General features: G+C 47.6%; 1 protein-coding gene and 1 long non-coding RNA gene across 11 annotated transcripts in view; one reads left to right on the forward strand and one right to left on the reverse strand.

Moving 5' to 3' along the window:
* The first annotated feature begins 2,951 nt into the window (after positions 1-2,951).
* On the forward strand, positions 2,952-10,633 carry LOC106731743 (uncharacterized). Its single transcript, XR_012895901.1, has 3 exons — positions 2,952-3,157; positions 9,170-9,196; positions 10,500-10,633. It is a non-coding gene; the product is annotated as an uncharacterized LOC106731743 (long non-coding RNA).
* A 1,344-nt stretch (positions 10,634-11,977) lies between these two features.
* Positions 11,978-15,147, reverse strand: part of LOC102444602 (arginine/serine-rich coiled-coil protein 2-like) — a 57,697-nt gene continuing 54,527 nt past the window's right edge. For 9 of the 10 annotated variants that reach the window (XM_075897814.1, XM_075897811.1, XM_075897813.1 and 6 more), the window contains one exon: positions 11,978-12,603. In XM_075897814.1, coding sequence (XP_075753929.1) covers positions 12,424-12,603 — 180 coding nt within the window. In that variant the 3' untranslated portion in view covers positions 11,978-12,423. The remainder of the gene's footprint in view (positions 12,604-15,147) is intronic. The other variant, XR_012895900.1, reaches the window with a different exon arrangement.

Raw genomic sequence — 15,147 nt, forward strand, 5'->3', positions numbered from 1 at the left:
AGTAGATACTAAATCACTGCAGTCTTTTCTGGGGTTAACTAACTTTTGCTGAGAATTTATGGTGGGCTATTCAGAGAAGGCAGGTCTGCTGTATGAGGTATTAAAGAGACCACAGTGGACCTGGACTAAGGAAGCAACTAGTGCATGGGAAGGTTTGAAAAAGGGGTTAATGGAAGCACCTACTCTGGCTGCCCCTAACAATGAATTTCCCTTTGTACTGTATCCTAATGCTCACTCAGGATACCCGTGCTGGGGAAAAACCCATTGCATACTACAGCAGAGCCTTAACCCCTCTGGAAACTAAATTGGGAACCTGTGAACAAACTGCTCTTGCTGCAAAAAGCCCAGGCAATTATTGGAGCAAGTAAAGTGACTGTGAAAAGCCATCATGCCCTAGGAAAGTTACTAAGTTAGGAAAATGTATCCAAGGGACATGTGAGAGTGGATAAGGCCATACAGTGGGTCTTTGCTCTCCTGACAGAGAATGTTCAGTTAGTCACTTTGAAAGAACCTGAAATATCTGTATGGGGCCCGACCTTAAGTGGTCAGGAACACATCTGTGAGCCCCAAGAGGAATCCAGAGCACACCCTGCCTTTAAGGCAACCCCTATTGAACAAGTATTGGGAAAAACAATTTGGTTTGTGGATGGCAGGTCATACTACATTGCAGGGAAGAGGGTCACTGGATTTGCAGGAATATGCTTGATGGGAAACCGGCAGAGAATTGATTCTTTTCACTATAAATTACACAAAGGAGGGACACAGGCAGTGGAAGTATCAGCTATATTGGAGGTCTTCAAAAGAATGAAGGGCAAACAAGCTGAAATTATTATTGGAACTGACTCAGGTTATGCTTACAGAGGGACCACCATTTACCTCCCATGGTGCAATACCATTGGTTTTACAGGAACTGATGGATCGGAGATCAAACACAAAGCCCTCTGGCAGCAAATAGAAAAACTGGCAGCCCATTACAAAAAAGTCAGGATGGTCAAAATAAAAGCACATAGAGGGAAAGGTCCATTACAACATGGAAATGAAGAGGCAGACCACCTTGCTGAAGAAGCAGCACTCACTGGAACATTATGGGAACCTATGCTGGCAGCAGTAACCACCTGGACACAGGCTAAACATGAACAAAAAATTGAAGAAAGTAACCAGGAAGGGGTGCTGTTATTACAGGACACGCAGGCAACCAATGAGTTACTAAAGCAATGGAAGGCAGAATGCCCCTCACAGTGGCGAGGAGTTCCCTTAAAAAAAGGAGACTTAATTATGGCGAAACCAGGCACTGACTGGGTTTTAGCAATAACTGAGAAAATGCAACACCTCCTTCTAGCCTGGATACATGGTTCTGTTGTAGGGGGCCACCCAAAATTGGAAAAGGCACTGGCAAAAACTTAGAAAGCTTGGATGGTGGCCAGAAATGAAAGAGGATTTGGAGATACATATTCATAGTTGTCTAATCTGTGCTCAGCAAGACCCTGCTAGAAGGAAAAGGAGGGGGGAGCTAATGCATCAAGCATTAAAAGGTCCCTTACATCGATTACAGGTGGACTTTGTAGGACCCCTGCCCACAACACCCAGGAAGAATAGGTGTTTGTTTGTAATTGTAGATAGTTTCAGCAAATGGATGGAAGCAGTCCCCGCTAGAAAACAGTTGGGCAGCTGCAAGTCTTGGTAACAGAAATTTTTCCTAAATGGGTCTCCCTCTCAGTATCGATTCCGATAATGGAACAGCATTTATTGGACAAGTGTTCCGGAACATGGGTACATGGGCTGGTATTCCATTACCACTGCACATTCCCTACCACCCTCAAGCAGGGGGACAAGTACAGCACAAGAATAAATCTCTTAAAACTGAGCTGTCCAATGTGTGCAACTAGGACGTGATACTCCCATGGGTTCTTACGAAGATCCGGAGCCGTCCAAATCATCTGACAGGATTCAGCCCTTATGAAATACTTTTTGGGAAACCCATGCTGGGCTGGGAAAACTTATTGTATCCTCCAAATTGGGAAACTATAACAGCCTTGGCAACAACCACCTAGATTCATGGTCACCAACCGGTCAATTGCGATCGACTGGTCGATTGCGAGGCCTCGACCAGTCAACCGCGAAACACTCGCCCCCCCCCCCCCCCCCGCATTTTCCCCCCACCCCCGAGAAGCCCCACTACCTACCTCCAGTGACAATGGAGGTAGTGCCGGCTTCCTGCGGGGTGGATGGAAGTCCTGCAGCTTCACGCCACTTCCAGGGGTTCCGGAAGTGCGCTGGCTGCTCCCCTCCCACAGGTCTGCGGTGTGCTGGACGCGCTGCACCAGGTGCACTGTGGGAGGGGGCGTCGGCCCTGGAGGAGGAGCGCGGCAGCTTCTATGCGCTGCAGGAGGGGTGAGTTAGCCCCAGGAGAGGTGCGCACGGGGGTTTCCCTGCGCCGCAGGAGGGGGGAGGAGGATCGGCCGCAGGGATTTCCCCACGCCGCAGGAGGGGAGGTCGGCCCCGGGGCAGGCCCGCGTGGGGATTTGCCCGTGCCAGGGGAGGAGGGAATCAGGCCCAGAGGTGGCGTGCATCGGCTTCCCTTGGCAGGGGGGAATCCTGGGAGAAGGCGAGTGCAGGAGACTCCCTGCCCCCACTGGCACCCTGCTCCCCCGGCCCCCTGTCCTCTCCCCCCCCTGCCCCCAGCCACAGAACTCTGTCCCCAGTGGCACCCTGTCCCCTGCCGAAGCACCCACTAGCACCCTTCCCTAGTACTATGTCCCCTGCTCCCACCAACACAGTTGGGGCCACATTAGTGAAGCTTGCGGGGGGGGGGGGGGGGGGAGAGAAAGGGTTTTTTTGCATCTCACTTGTGTGGCCCCGCCCTGCACTCAAGCTCCACCCACACAGCCCTACTGGGCATGCTCCCAGGGGAACCAAGGTATAAAAGCCTGCCGGCCTGCTCCAAGGGGGGAGACTGTAGCCAGAGCTGGAACTAGTGCCCCACTGTGCAGACTGGATGGACGGAGAGGTGTCGCCAGGCCTGCTGGATCCACCAGTCCCAAGCCAAGCTTGACCCTGACGACAGAGCCGCCAGCTGACCGCCCTCACCGTGACCCAGGCACCGGAACAGCCACCCCCGACACTGACTGGGGATGTGCCACGTGACTCGCGCTGACCGGTGAGACTGCTACGGGCTGGGGGTAGGAAGCGACCCAGGGCAGGGAGCTGTAAAAGCCCCTGAGGGCTTGGGGTGTTGCAGGGAGGACTCCCCACTGAGCCAGTGGTGGGAGCCACCTACCACTAATAGGGCCCTGGGTTGGGGCCCGGTGGAGAGGGAGGGCCTGGGTCCCCCTACCCCTGCTGCCTGAGACCCTGGCGAGTGGGGGCTGGGATAAAGAACTTCAGGACTAGGCCTCAGGGCCTGCGTATTGAGGACTAGGCCGGGAGGCCGTATTTCCCCTACTGCAGGGGCAGTAGACATTGAGACTAGGCCAGCAGGCCATATTTCCCCTAAAAAAGGGGCATCACGCTTCAGGCCTAGGCCCAAGTGGGCTGGATTATGCCCCAGATGAGGGCAGCAACCCCAAGCGTGAGGGGTGGCCCCCGACAGGCCCCAACTGACTTTTCTTGGATCAGTGACCCCGGACTCAAAACAAGTTCCCTGCCCTTCTCAGAAATAAAGACAATGCAGAAACTTTTTGTTTGACAGTATTTTATTTAAAAATGAAGCCTGGCCAACAAACCCCAAATTGGGGCCAAGCCCCCATCTGGCCACAGCATCATAACACTCCTGCACTCTCCTTTCCCTCAGACCCTACATCTGAGCCTATCATACACTGGAACCCCCTGCCCTGAGCCGCTCACATACCCCAACCCAAATTCCTGAACCCTCACATCCAGAAGTCTGTGGCTTGCTTAGTACCCTAACCCGACATCTGACCCCAACACTGCCCAGCCTGGAACCCCCTCCCTGAGCCAGTGTCCCCTTCTCCACCTCCTCCTGCATCCAGATTTCCTCCCAGAACTTGCACCTCTCACCCCTTCCCACACCCAAATCCCTCATTCCCACCTCAGAGCCCACACATCCTGTCTCAACCCAGCGAGGTTACGGCTAGACTGCAGGAGTTTTTCAGGATTCCGGAAATATCCCAGGAAAAATTCTTCTGCATCCTGGGATGCATTTGTTCTGCTGCTTCTTTTAGTGGAAGAGCAAACATGATCTTTCGGTCACCCCTATATTCTTCTTTCCACGAGGAATAAGGGGGCTTCCAAAAGAAGGGGTTTTTCTGACATTTGGTCCAGTCCAGACAGGCCAAATGTTGGAAAAACCTCTTCCTACAGAAGAATTGGGGGGAAAAAAAGCAGCAGTATAAGGGTTGGGGATAGCAAGTGATGTAGAGGAGGAGAATAGAGAGGGCGGGGCTTCAAGGAAGGGGTGGGGCGGTAGATCTTGGCTTGTTCTGACATTTAAAAAGTCATCTTGGGTTTAAAGAGGTTGGAGACCACGGACCTAGATGAATAGCCTTAAATATTGGTTGGGCACAGTCTTAAGGAGCAGCTGCAGTACAGCAAGCTGCAGAACAGAAAAAAACGAATCAGGTATTTGATGGAAACAGCGATATCAAACAATGGCAGATTGGGAGCTGGGTAATGGTTCAAGTCAAACCCGTACCTAAGAAAAAAAATTCCCAAAGAGGGAATGGCATGGACCCTGGCCAATTCTAGACAAACTGGGACCCTCTTTGTAATTGATTGAAATAGAGGATCAGCCTTGATGGAAACATGCTGTCATGATTATGAGGGTTAGCCAGCAGCCTGGGGATTAAGGGGTTAACTACACCTAGCCAGGTGGAGTGACCAATAAGAATGTAGGTGGGATTTTTCAAACTGGGACAAAGGAATTTGGGTTTTTCCTTTGTCCTTTTGTCTCTCTGAGAGTTCTCTGCAGCTACAGAGAGGGACAAGCATGTCTCTCTCTCTCTCCAAGACACCATTCTTCATTTTCTGTAAGTAGGGTAAAGTTTAGGTAGTCTCGTTAGGTTTTATTGTCTTAAGGATTGGGTATGGGATCTGAGATCTGGCACTGCTTAAAAGATGTGTTGGCTTTTCTTTGTAACTAAGTTCTAGGCCCATGGAGTTTCTCCATTAGTATATTTTGTTACCTCCCTCTCCAGTCATTATACTTGCAACCAGAATATTGTTGTAATAATAAAAGTTCTTTCTTTTCTTTTATTAACCTGGCAGTGGTTAATGGTGTGCCCTGATTTTTGTTTTAGGGGGAAGATTTCCCAAATGATCTTTCCCCTGGTTTCTTTAGCAACATTTGGGTGGTGGCAGCGGAAGTTTTATTCCCAAGATCTAGGTTTTTAAGATCTTGGGGGAAGTTTTATACCAAAGCCTGGTAGATAAGGCTTTGGGGTACACTTGCTGGCCCCCACTTCTGCATTTATCATGCCAGAGTGGGGAAGGAGACATGACATGGTGGCATAGCGGTGGGATTATTTGGAGAACCCAGGATTTTTAAAAGGGCACAGTTTCTTTTGAGTTGCAAGCTTTGCAGTTTTCCTTTTGTTTTTCTTTTGTTTTTGGGCTGCCTCAGGGAGGGGCAGACCTTAAGCCAGACACAGACCTACCCAAACAGTTTGTTTTTTTCTAGCTTTCGGAACAACTGGATAGCTAGGCTAGTTAAGACAGGATGTCCAACTCTAGGACAGATTCATTCCCCAAGGGGAGGGCAGGAGCAATGTATAGCAGCGCTTCTCCCCCCTCACCAATGCCTTCTACATGGGAAGTTGCCTGTAAGATCGGCAGGCCTCTAACTGACAAGGAGATGGAGTTTTTCCTACAGCTGGAGGACAGGCGTGCACAACGAGAGGCCGAGGACAGGCGTGCCCAGCAAGAACATCTGGAGAGGCTAGCAGCAATAAAAGCAGAAACAAAGGCAAAGCGTGCACAACGTGAGGCCGAGGAGGAGCGCAACGAACGAGAATACCAGGCGAGGCTAGCAGCAGCACAGGCAGGGCTAGCAGCAGCACAGGCAAGGCTAGCAGCAGCACAGGCGAGACTAGCGGAAACAAAGACTGAGACCAGGCGAATCGAAGTGGAAACACAGGAGAGGATTGCTAAAGCGAAGGCCCCATCAACTGACCATCCTGCTCCCATGAATGTTCCAGTCCCTGTTCAATATCCCAGGAAACTCCAGGTCCAGGGAGTGGAAGAAAAACAGAGACTGTATCCTCAGGGGGGTTCAGTGGAGAACCATGTGGGGATGGGGTGTGATTATGGCATGAATAGTATGTATAATCAGGCGGGTACCTTAACCCAGCCCCAGAACATGCATGAGGTTTGGGAAGGGGGTGAGTGTGAATCTGGGAAGTTGTCTGTGGCGAGTCAGGCCTATGGGGAGCAAGGTAAAAGTTTCTCTGAGTGTTTGCCTGAGGGAGATAGTTGTGTGTCTGTGAGTGAGGCCTCTACACGTCTGCCTGGAGCCTCAGAGGAGAGGCTGGTGTCAGATTTTTGGTCAGATTTTTGGGCTCTCCCTGCCCTGTTTTGGGAAAGGGTCCCTCTGGTGCAGTCTGGGGTGGCTGGCCAGAGTGAAAGCTTAGTTGGGGAAAAAGATCAAATTCTGGAGGGTGTTCAGTGTGAGCAACCTCTGTGTGTGGAGCCTGGCAGTTTGGCTGCTGAGGAGGGGGGTATGCATGTGGGGGAAGGGTTTCTTCCCAGTTCCTTGTCTACAGGAGGTGCCTGTCAGCCTGGATTGGCTGAGAAGAGTGCTGTGGGCCCCGATTTAGCTCTGGGGGCAGCTGAAGCCCAGAAGGGGGAGGGGGAGGTCTCTGATCTTCCCCCAGAGGAGTCTGGGTGTTTTCCTGAAGGGGGGCTGTGTGAAGACCTGCCTGTTCAGGGGATAGAGGGATCGCAGGAGGAGTTGGTGGTGGCTCAGCAGGGTGATGCTGCTGTAGAGCCAGGGGAAGATGAGCTTTTGCTTGCAGAAAGCCATAAGGAAGAGGATCCTTATGGTGAGGCTGGCCAGCAGGTTGCTGTGCCTGAGGGGGGTAAAAGTGACTTGGGGATAGAAAGATCCTGTGAGGAGCAAAGGAATTCCATAGCCATTGTGAGCAGGGGAGCCACACCCAGCCAGGCCTATGTCTGTGTGGGAGGGCGTTCACAACCTAAACCCACAGGGCATGGGGGAGGGGCAAGACTTGTGTTTGCCCAGGAAGGTTGCAACTTTTTAAATGTAAAAAACCAGAATTGTCAATGTACACTTGGGGTGGATTTGTTCCTACTGCTTATGTTAACTTGCATAACCACTGTACTGCTGTTACTAAGAATGGTAACTATGTCCACTATGCATGATTTTGTACCAAAACCCTGGAAACTGTTACAAGATGTACCCAAGGACACACTGGATGTTCAAAAGCTTTGGGACCCTGGTATTTCACTGTTAATACTTGTAATTGGTGTTGGAGCTTCTCACCTGAGAAGGGGCATTCCAGAATTGATATACTGTGTGGGAAGGGAAACTGAGGCACGGCAACATTTTGTGCTAAGGGACCCATTAAGGTGTCTAATGAAAGCTTGTTCACTGTTGACTCTATGTATGAGATGTGTGTACATGTGTGATGTTTATATATGAAGGTTCTCATTAACAATCTTACTCTCAACATTTTCTTCCTTTCATTAATGTATCTTTAGAGTTTAGATTCTAAAGGATTGGCCCAGCGTGATCTTGTGGGTAAGATCTAAAGTGGAAATTGGCTTGGAACTGTGGCTGAGTCCTTTGGACCAGGAGGATCTGTTGGAGTTGGTGAGTGGGTTTTGGTAACGTCTCACCTGTGTATGGAGGCCTAAGTCTGGTGATGGCACCGGGAAGCTGGAGTGTCTAAGGGGTTTTGCTGGTGAGGCTTGCGGCTGACCGGGGAGGCAGCTGAAGTGCTCGGTGTAATTTGAGGGGTGCCTGGGAAAGGACCCCAGTTGAGGGCGGTAAATAGCCCTGGTTTTGTGCTCGGTGTAATTTGAGGGGTGCCTAGGGAAGGACCCCAGTTGAGGGCGGTAAGTAGCCCTGGTTTTTAGCAATTCGCCCTGAGCTGACACCCTCAGTGGTGCCAAGACCTGGCCTGGTGTATGACAGTGGTGTATTTCGCAAGAGACACAGAACCTGGTCAATTGAACTTTAGATCAAGACCCCACGCTATTCTAAATTTGATTTTGAGACTGAGAGTTTGATTGGTTAATGAGGCATTTCTGGACTCAACTACTTAATATTCTCTGTATAGCTGTGATGGTACTCTATGGATATGGAAGCCTTTGCTTACTTTTTATATCTTCAAGCGTTTAGTCAAGTGTGCATAATGTATTTACTATGTTTTATCTTAAGACCTACAGGAAGAAATCACAGCCAGTGTGGCCAGAAGCTGTCCAGCACCGTCTGTGATTTGGTGGGCATGTCATGATTATGAGGGTTAGCCAGCAGCCTGGGGATTAAGGGGTTAACTACACCTAGCCAGGTGGAGTGACCAATAAGAATGTAGGTGGGATTTTTCAAACTGGGACAAAGGAATTTGGGTTTTTCCTTTGTCCTTTTGTCTCTCTGAGAGCTCTCTGCAGCTACAGAGAGGGACAAGCATGTCTCTCTCTCTCTCCAAGACACCATTCTTCATTTTCTGTAAGTAGGGTAAAGTTTAGGTAGTCTCGTTAGGTTTTATTGTTTTAAGGATTGGGTATGGGATCTGAGATCTGGCACTGCTTAAAAGATGTTTTGGCTTTTCTTTGTAACTAAGTTCTAGGCCCATGGAGTTTCTCCATGAGTATATTTTGTTACCTCCCTCTCCAGTCATTATACTTGCAACCAGAATATTGTTGTAATAATAAAAGTTCTTTCTTTTCTTTTATTAACCTGGCAGTGGTTAATGGTGTGCCCTGATTTTTGTTTTAGGGGGAAGATTTCCCAAATGATCTTTCCCCTGGTTTCTTTAGCAACATTTGGGTGGTGGCAGCGGAAGTTTTATTCCCAAGATCTAGGTTTTTAAGATCTTGGGGGAAGTTTTATACCAAAGCCTGGTAGATAAGGCTTTAGGGTACACTTGCTGGCCCCCACTTCTGCATTTATCATGCCAGAGTGGGGAAGGAGCCATGACACATGCCATGCCTTGTTAAACTGTATATTACATGTTTTGTGCTTTTTTTACAGAGTAACGATACAAGATAAGCAGTCAAGGTAAGCACAATGGAATTATCCCAAATGAATAACAGAAGCAACTTAAAACCTCCAAGCTGCCTATGCACCCCAAGTGTTACTTCATGTTGCTTGGAGCCAGTGAAAAAGATTTGAGGTGTGCCGACCTTTTCCCGTGACTCAGTTGAGGGCACAGGGACGAATTGAATGGGGTATTGGCAATGTGATTACTATCTGGTGGAATGATAAAAACACCTCAATCTGGAAAATGGAGAAAGTGGGAGCACCATCTCTTTGGTTGCTGGGACCAGGACTCGAATGGAGGAACAAAACACCTGTTTTGCAAAGCACCTTGAATGCTCGTTTCCTGTCCCTGAACCCACTGAGGCTACGTCTACTCTACAAGGTTTCTGCACAAAAACAGTTTTGCGCAAAAACCTGCAGAGCGTCCACACCTCAAGCGTGTTTCTGCGCAAGAAAATCTACAGTCAATCGACAGGAGAGGGCTTTTTCTGGTGTAGGTAAACCTCCTTCTACAAGGCAGAACTCCTTTTTGCGCTACAGCTCTTGCACAAAAAGGCATGTGTGGATGCTCTGCAGGGGTTTCTTGTGCAAGAATGTCCATGCAGCGTGGACACACTCTTGCGCAAGAACTCGTCCACAAAAGACTTCTTGCGCAAAAACCCTGCAGTGTAGACGTAGCCTGAGTGATCAGGAAATTCTAGGACTCCTAAATTGGGATTACATTCTGGACACTCTGGATGATTATGGACCCAAAAAAAATCGCAAAAGGCAGAGAAACATAGGGCTCGTCTAGACTGCATTCCTCTCCTGAAAGAGGAATACAAATGAAGCACATCGAAAATGCAAATGAAGTGCAAGATTTATAAATCTGCGCTTCATTTGAATAATCACATCCAAGTGCGTTTTTGAAAGTGTTTTTCGAAAAACAAACCCTGTAGTCTAGATGGGGTTCTTTCGGGGAAAAAAACCTTTTTCTAAAGAATCCATATGCCTCTTTTTCAGGAGCACGGGTTCTTTTGAAAAAGGGGTCCCCCCCAGAAAGAACCCCATCTAGACCACGGGTTTTTTCCTGAAAAACCCTTTTTTGAAAGTGCTCAGACGATTATGCAAATGGAAGTGCAAGATTTATAAATCCATGCTTCATTTGAATTTTCAATCTTTCATTTGCATTCCTCTTTCAAGACGAGACCTAAATGTAGATCAGGGAAGCCCGGAAACACATTATGTACTATGATTAAACATTTAAAAAAAAAAAACAAAGTTTGTATTTATCTACATATTTTTGAGAGAGAAGTGTTTGTTTTTTTTTTTATTTTCACAGGGTCGGATACCAGCATGGATATGGATGCTGTTGAATGCAGTGTGGATGATCCACCACACAGAGGGACTCTCTGATACCACCCAGATTAACCAGACCTATGAAGCGGTCTGGAATTTATGGACTGAGACCCTACGGACTGCCACTATGATACAGGCAGCAAACCAAACCCATCCAGTTGGGACTGTTTTAAAGTTGGTGTGTGAAGCAGAAGGAAGGCAACAAGCCAACAATATCCACAGAGCCACACCACCTGATCTTAAGATGGCCTGGGGGTGTATAGTTGCAAATATGAGCCAAGTTCATGAAATTCCTGTCCAAAAAATTGATGAGAGCAGATGACAAATTGTAAAAACTAACTTATGTTTGCTGTTGGATGGTTGACAATGTTCGTAATTGTGATTGGTCTATTGTTTTTACTGTGATTTTTAGAGACAGGTTCCAGTAATACCTCCAAACACCTCCTGAACAGGCATACATACCAAATAAGAAATATAGAAGGGAAACTCCAAAGATGGAGCAAGTCTAAGTGGCACCAAATCGAATAGTGGAAATACACATAGCATTGTGGGTAGGGGAGACCCTCAACTTACTCTGTGATGTTCAAGCATGTGCACATGTAGTTCCTAGGGTGGCATTGGATTGGTATTGCGCTGCGGACCCTATAATTAGCCACCTAGAGGGAATCACAAAAACATAGGGGGACTGGAAATACCAAGTACAACTTATTAATTTATAGAAACAACAAACTGACATGGCAATGTGTGAGCTCATGATTTCTGCAAAAGGCTTGAGTGGGGTTGTGGCAGCAGGGTTCTGCATTTCTCCATTCCAAGCCCCCTGTGAGATGGTAGAAGAGAGTCTTGTGTCATATCCCTCTGATAGGGGGCAGAAGACAGAAAGCCTGTAGTTCCTCATCCTTCAGCTGATCAAGGTCTTCCTGTTCCTTAGCTTATTGGTCCCTGTTTTGGCCCATAAGAAAGAGGGAAACTTATGCCTCTTTGCCACCAAGTGTACAGCTCTGCTTGTAGGTCCAGCATAACTTGAATTCATTAGATGGGGTGCTGTTCCAGCACTGATTTAAAAAAAAATTGTGTAAGGGTGAAATTAATTAGGGTACGAGTTTTATCTAGTGGTAGTATCTTTAAATCCAAGCAGCGGTGAGCACCTAGCCAACAAGAGACTAGGGGGATTTGGGTAAGGAAGGAGTAGAAGTTCAGGGCAGTGGGTGTATTTCACCCACATTAAGTGGGTTAACCCTATGCTTAGTAGGTGCAGGGTTTTTAAGACCTGCTAATAGATTGAGACAGATTATGTACACCATAGTAACAGTTAAGCAGAAACTGCCAAGTTAAAAAAAAACAAATGTTCAGTTCTTGACTTGATACTGTTATTTGAATACCCCAGCCCCTGACATTTACCTTTTTTCTTATTCCACTACAGAGCTCCCTATGGTAAAAGTAATAGCTGGCAATTCAAGATTAAGAGAAAAAACATGTTTATTAACCAGGTTTTTGCACTGGATTATGCACCAATTGGCCCAATCTGCTAGATAACATCTAGACATGGTTTCTTTCATGTTTCACGAGTTGAAAATAACTGTACAAGGTTAAAGTACACAAGATAACAGACACAAAATAGCCATTTATGAGTTTACCTCAGCTGCTGCTTTGTTTGAAAAAGTAGAATTGTAACTAAAAAATATTGTTCTCCTATAGTTCTATCACGTTTAATGGAAGCGGGTACCTGATTACAACACTAACACCAGCATCACTGATCTCATATTTACAGAAAAATTGTACTTTTTCAATACATTAAAGTCAATGCAACACCCATGCAAGCTAGAATACTAGCTTTTTGGTGAACAAGGACCCAACCTCAGAACAGAAATCATCCACAAAGTCCCAGACTTTAAAAATCACATTTTTCAAATTGCATCCATTCCTCGCATTGAAGATGTAAACCCGAGTCCCATTCCTCTTTGTGTGTGAGTCTGTGATCGTGCCATCTCATATTGTGCATCTAGATTTCTGAATACTTCTTCCTGTTGCTTCAGAGTTTTGTAACTTTCTTCATCAACTGAACTACAACCAGCTTCATCCTCACTCTAGAAATCAGACAAGCGATTTATAGAAAAAGATTAAATTATTTATTGCACAGTCAAAGCAATAATGTTTTAAAGCTTCACACAAGACCTTTCACGTGGCTGTTTGTAACAGCTGACAACGATAATAATATGAGCTATAGAATAGGGATGTTAACTAATGTGTTTGTGTGTAAATGTGTAACCGCTAAAATTTCAAGCGGTTACATGTTTACACCGGGGCGGGGGGAATGGGAGCCAGTGCTCTCAAAAAGCCCCCCCTGCCTCTGCAAAGAGACAGTGGGGCAGCTCTGCAGGAACCAGCACGCACAACGAGCCAGCTTGAAAGCCAGCTCCCCACAGGCACCAGCTCCCACCTCTGCTCCTGCCTCCCCCTGACCCTGCTGCCTGATACAAAGGCAGCAAGGTTGCGGGGGGTGGGGGGGTAGTAGTAGTAAAGATTACCCAACAAGCCCAGGCTTATCGGGTAATTGTTTAAACGATTACATGTGAACACCCCTACAATAGAGAGTGCATTCAAGTGTAATAACACTTAGCAAAATGATTAATTTCCCCTGACCTATGAAAAATTAATACTGAATTAAACATTTGCTCAGATTTTAAAAAAGCTAGACTGAAATCAACATTTGGATATTTAACAATAAGATAGAACAATTTAAAGTTGGAAGTAAAATCTCATAAGAACTTAATTGATTTTTTCCCCTAATTTACTAGTCTGATCATCACTTCACTCCCAAATAATAAAAATGTTTCTTCCTTTATTTCTAAATTGATTTTTTATTACTACAAAGGAGTAATAATCCAGATTAAATTAATTCAAATGCATTTCTGCAATTACAAAATAATATATTTAATAACCCTGTGTAACTAACTACTAGCCCAGGGATCAGCAACCTATGGCTCTCTAGGGAGCCAGATATGGCTCTTCTGGAGTCCCAGATCAGACCCCCCAGCTCCCCTTGCTCCCCCGCATTGGTGCTACAACCTTATGGCCCCTGCAAGACTCAAACGCCAGCACAGCTTACTGCGGGGAGGGGCGGGGGGAGAAAAACCCCTCCCTACCAGATCCGGTATGTGGGAAACAAGCTGAACATGGCTCGGCATGCCAATGTTTTCACTCCCCCCAGCGTGGGGGGGAACTGGGAACCAAAGATGGCTCCCTGTGTACTGACATTTCCTTCCCTCGGGACACACTTCCTACAGCCCTCTGCTGCCAACCCTTCCCAGAGGCTTCCGGGGAATGGGAATAGTGGGAGGCATCTTACACGGTGCATGCCACGTGGTGTCACGTTATTGGATTTTGAGGGGAACAGCTGGGTCACTGCTGCACCCATGGGGGGGTGTTCGCCCCAAAAGTGGTACAAAGGGGGCCATGTGAGGTGTCTAACTAAAGCTTACTTTCTACTGATCCTGTATATGCTCTTCATATATCTGTGTAAATGTCTGTGTGTGGAGTTATGAATAGGTATTCTGTATGGAGACTGGAAGTTTCTCTGTATGGGGTTGAGTAATGGGCCAGGAATGTTTGCCCATGGACATGCTAATGAGCAAAGCTCAGGAACAATAGCCCTCTATAGGCCAAGGACACACCTCAAGAACGGTGACTGATACCTGGCAGGGGAAGATGTGGGAGCAATGGCCGTCAGAAGGAGGGCTGGACGCAGGCAGCAGGGCTGGCCAAGGGAGATTGGGAGGAGAAGCGGGGGAGAACTGGCTGCCCGGGAGGGGGTTGGGGGAAGTGGGGCTGGCCAGAGGCACAGCAAGGGGAGCATGGAGGAGGAATGAATCGGCCTGTAGGGAGTGGGACTGACCCAACCCTGTTCCCCCCTCCCCCCGCAAAGCACAAAGCATGAGTTAGTCCGGCACAGGGATTCTACTGTCTCCCCCCCCCCACACACACCCTCGAGTAGTTGCGAACTATCTGGCTGGCAGACACACTCATGCAGCCTGAGCACATTTACCAGCCAGGCAGTTTGAAACTACAAACTGATACATCTAATAATAATACAACTTACCTACTGAGAAAATACCAGACATGTTATATGTCTGGTATTTTCTCAGTTTGTTTTTCATGTGTTTATATTTTTGGGCTGCAAAAAGCAGAACTGGAAAAAAAAGGGTTCCAACTAAAGCAGTGGTCCCCAACCATTTGGGGTTGCCGGGCGCCAGGGGGCGTGGCCGTTCGCCGGCCGGGCGCCCGGGGGGGCGGGGCCCCCCCCATAGCTGCATTCCGGGGGCCGGCGCTCTCCCCTAAAGAGAGGGTTTTTGGAGGGTTGTTGTGGGTTTTTTTTTTTTTTTTTTGCGCTTCTCAGTTGTGTGGTCCCCAACAGATTTTTCTGTGCGTCAGTGGCCCCTGACCCAAGAAAGGTTCTCCACTCCTACCATAAAGAAAGACAATGCTGAAACCTTTTATGTTGGACATCATATTTTACTTTATTTAAAAATGAAGCCTGGCCAACAAGCCCCAATTGGGGCCCAGCCCCCATATGGCTGCAGTGTCAACACTCCTGCACACACACACACCCACCCCAACCCTGAGCCCATCAT

Source organism: Pelodiscus sinensis, chromosome 15 (genome assembly GCF_049634645.1).
Source record: "Pelodiscus sinensis isolate JC-2024 chromosome 15, ASM4963464v1, whole genome shotgun sequence".
Taxonomy (NCBI): domain Eukaryota; kingdom Metazoa; phylum Chordata; order Testudines; family Trionychidae; genus Pelodiscus; species Pelodiscus sinensis.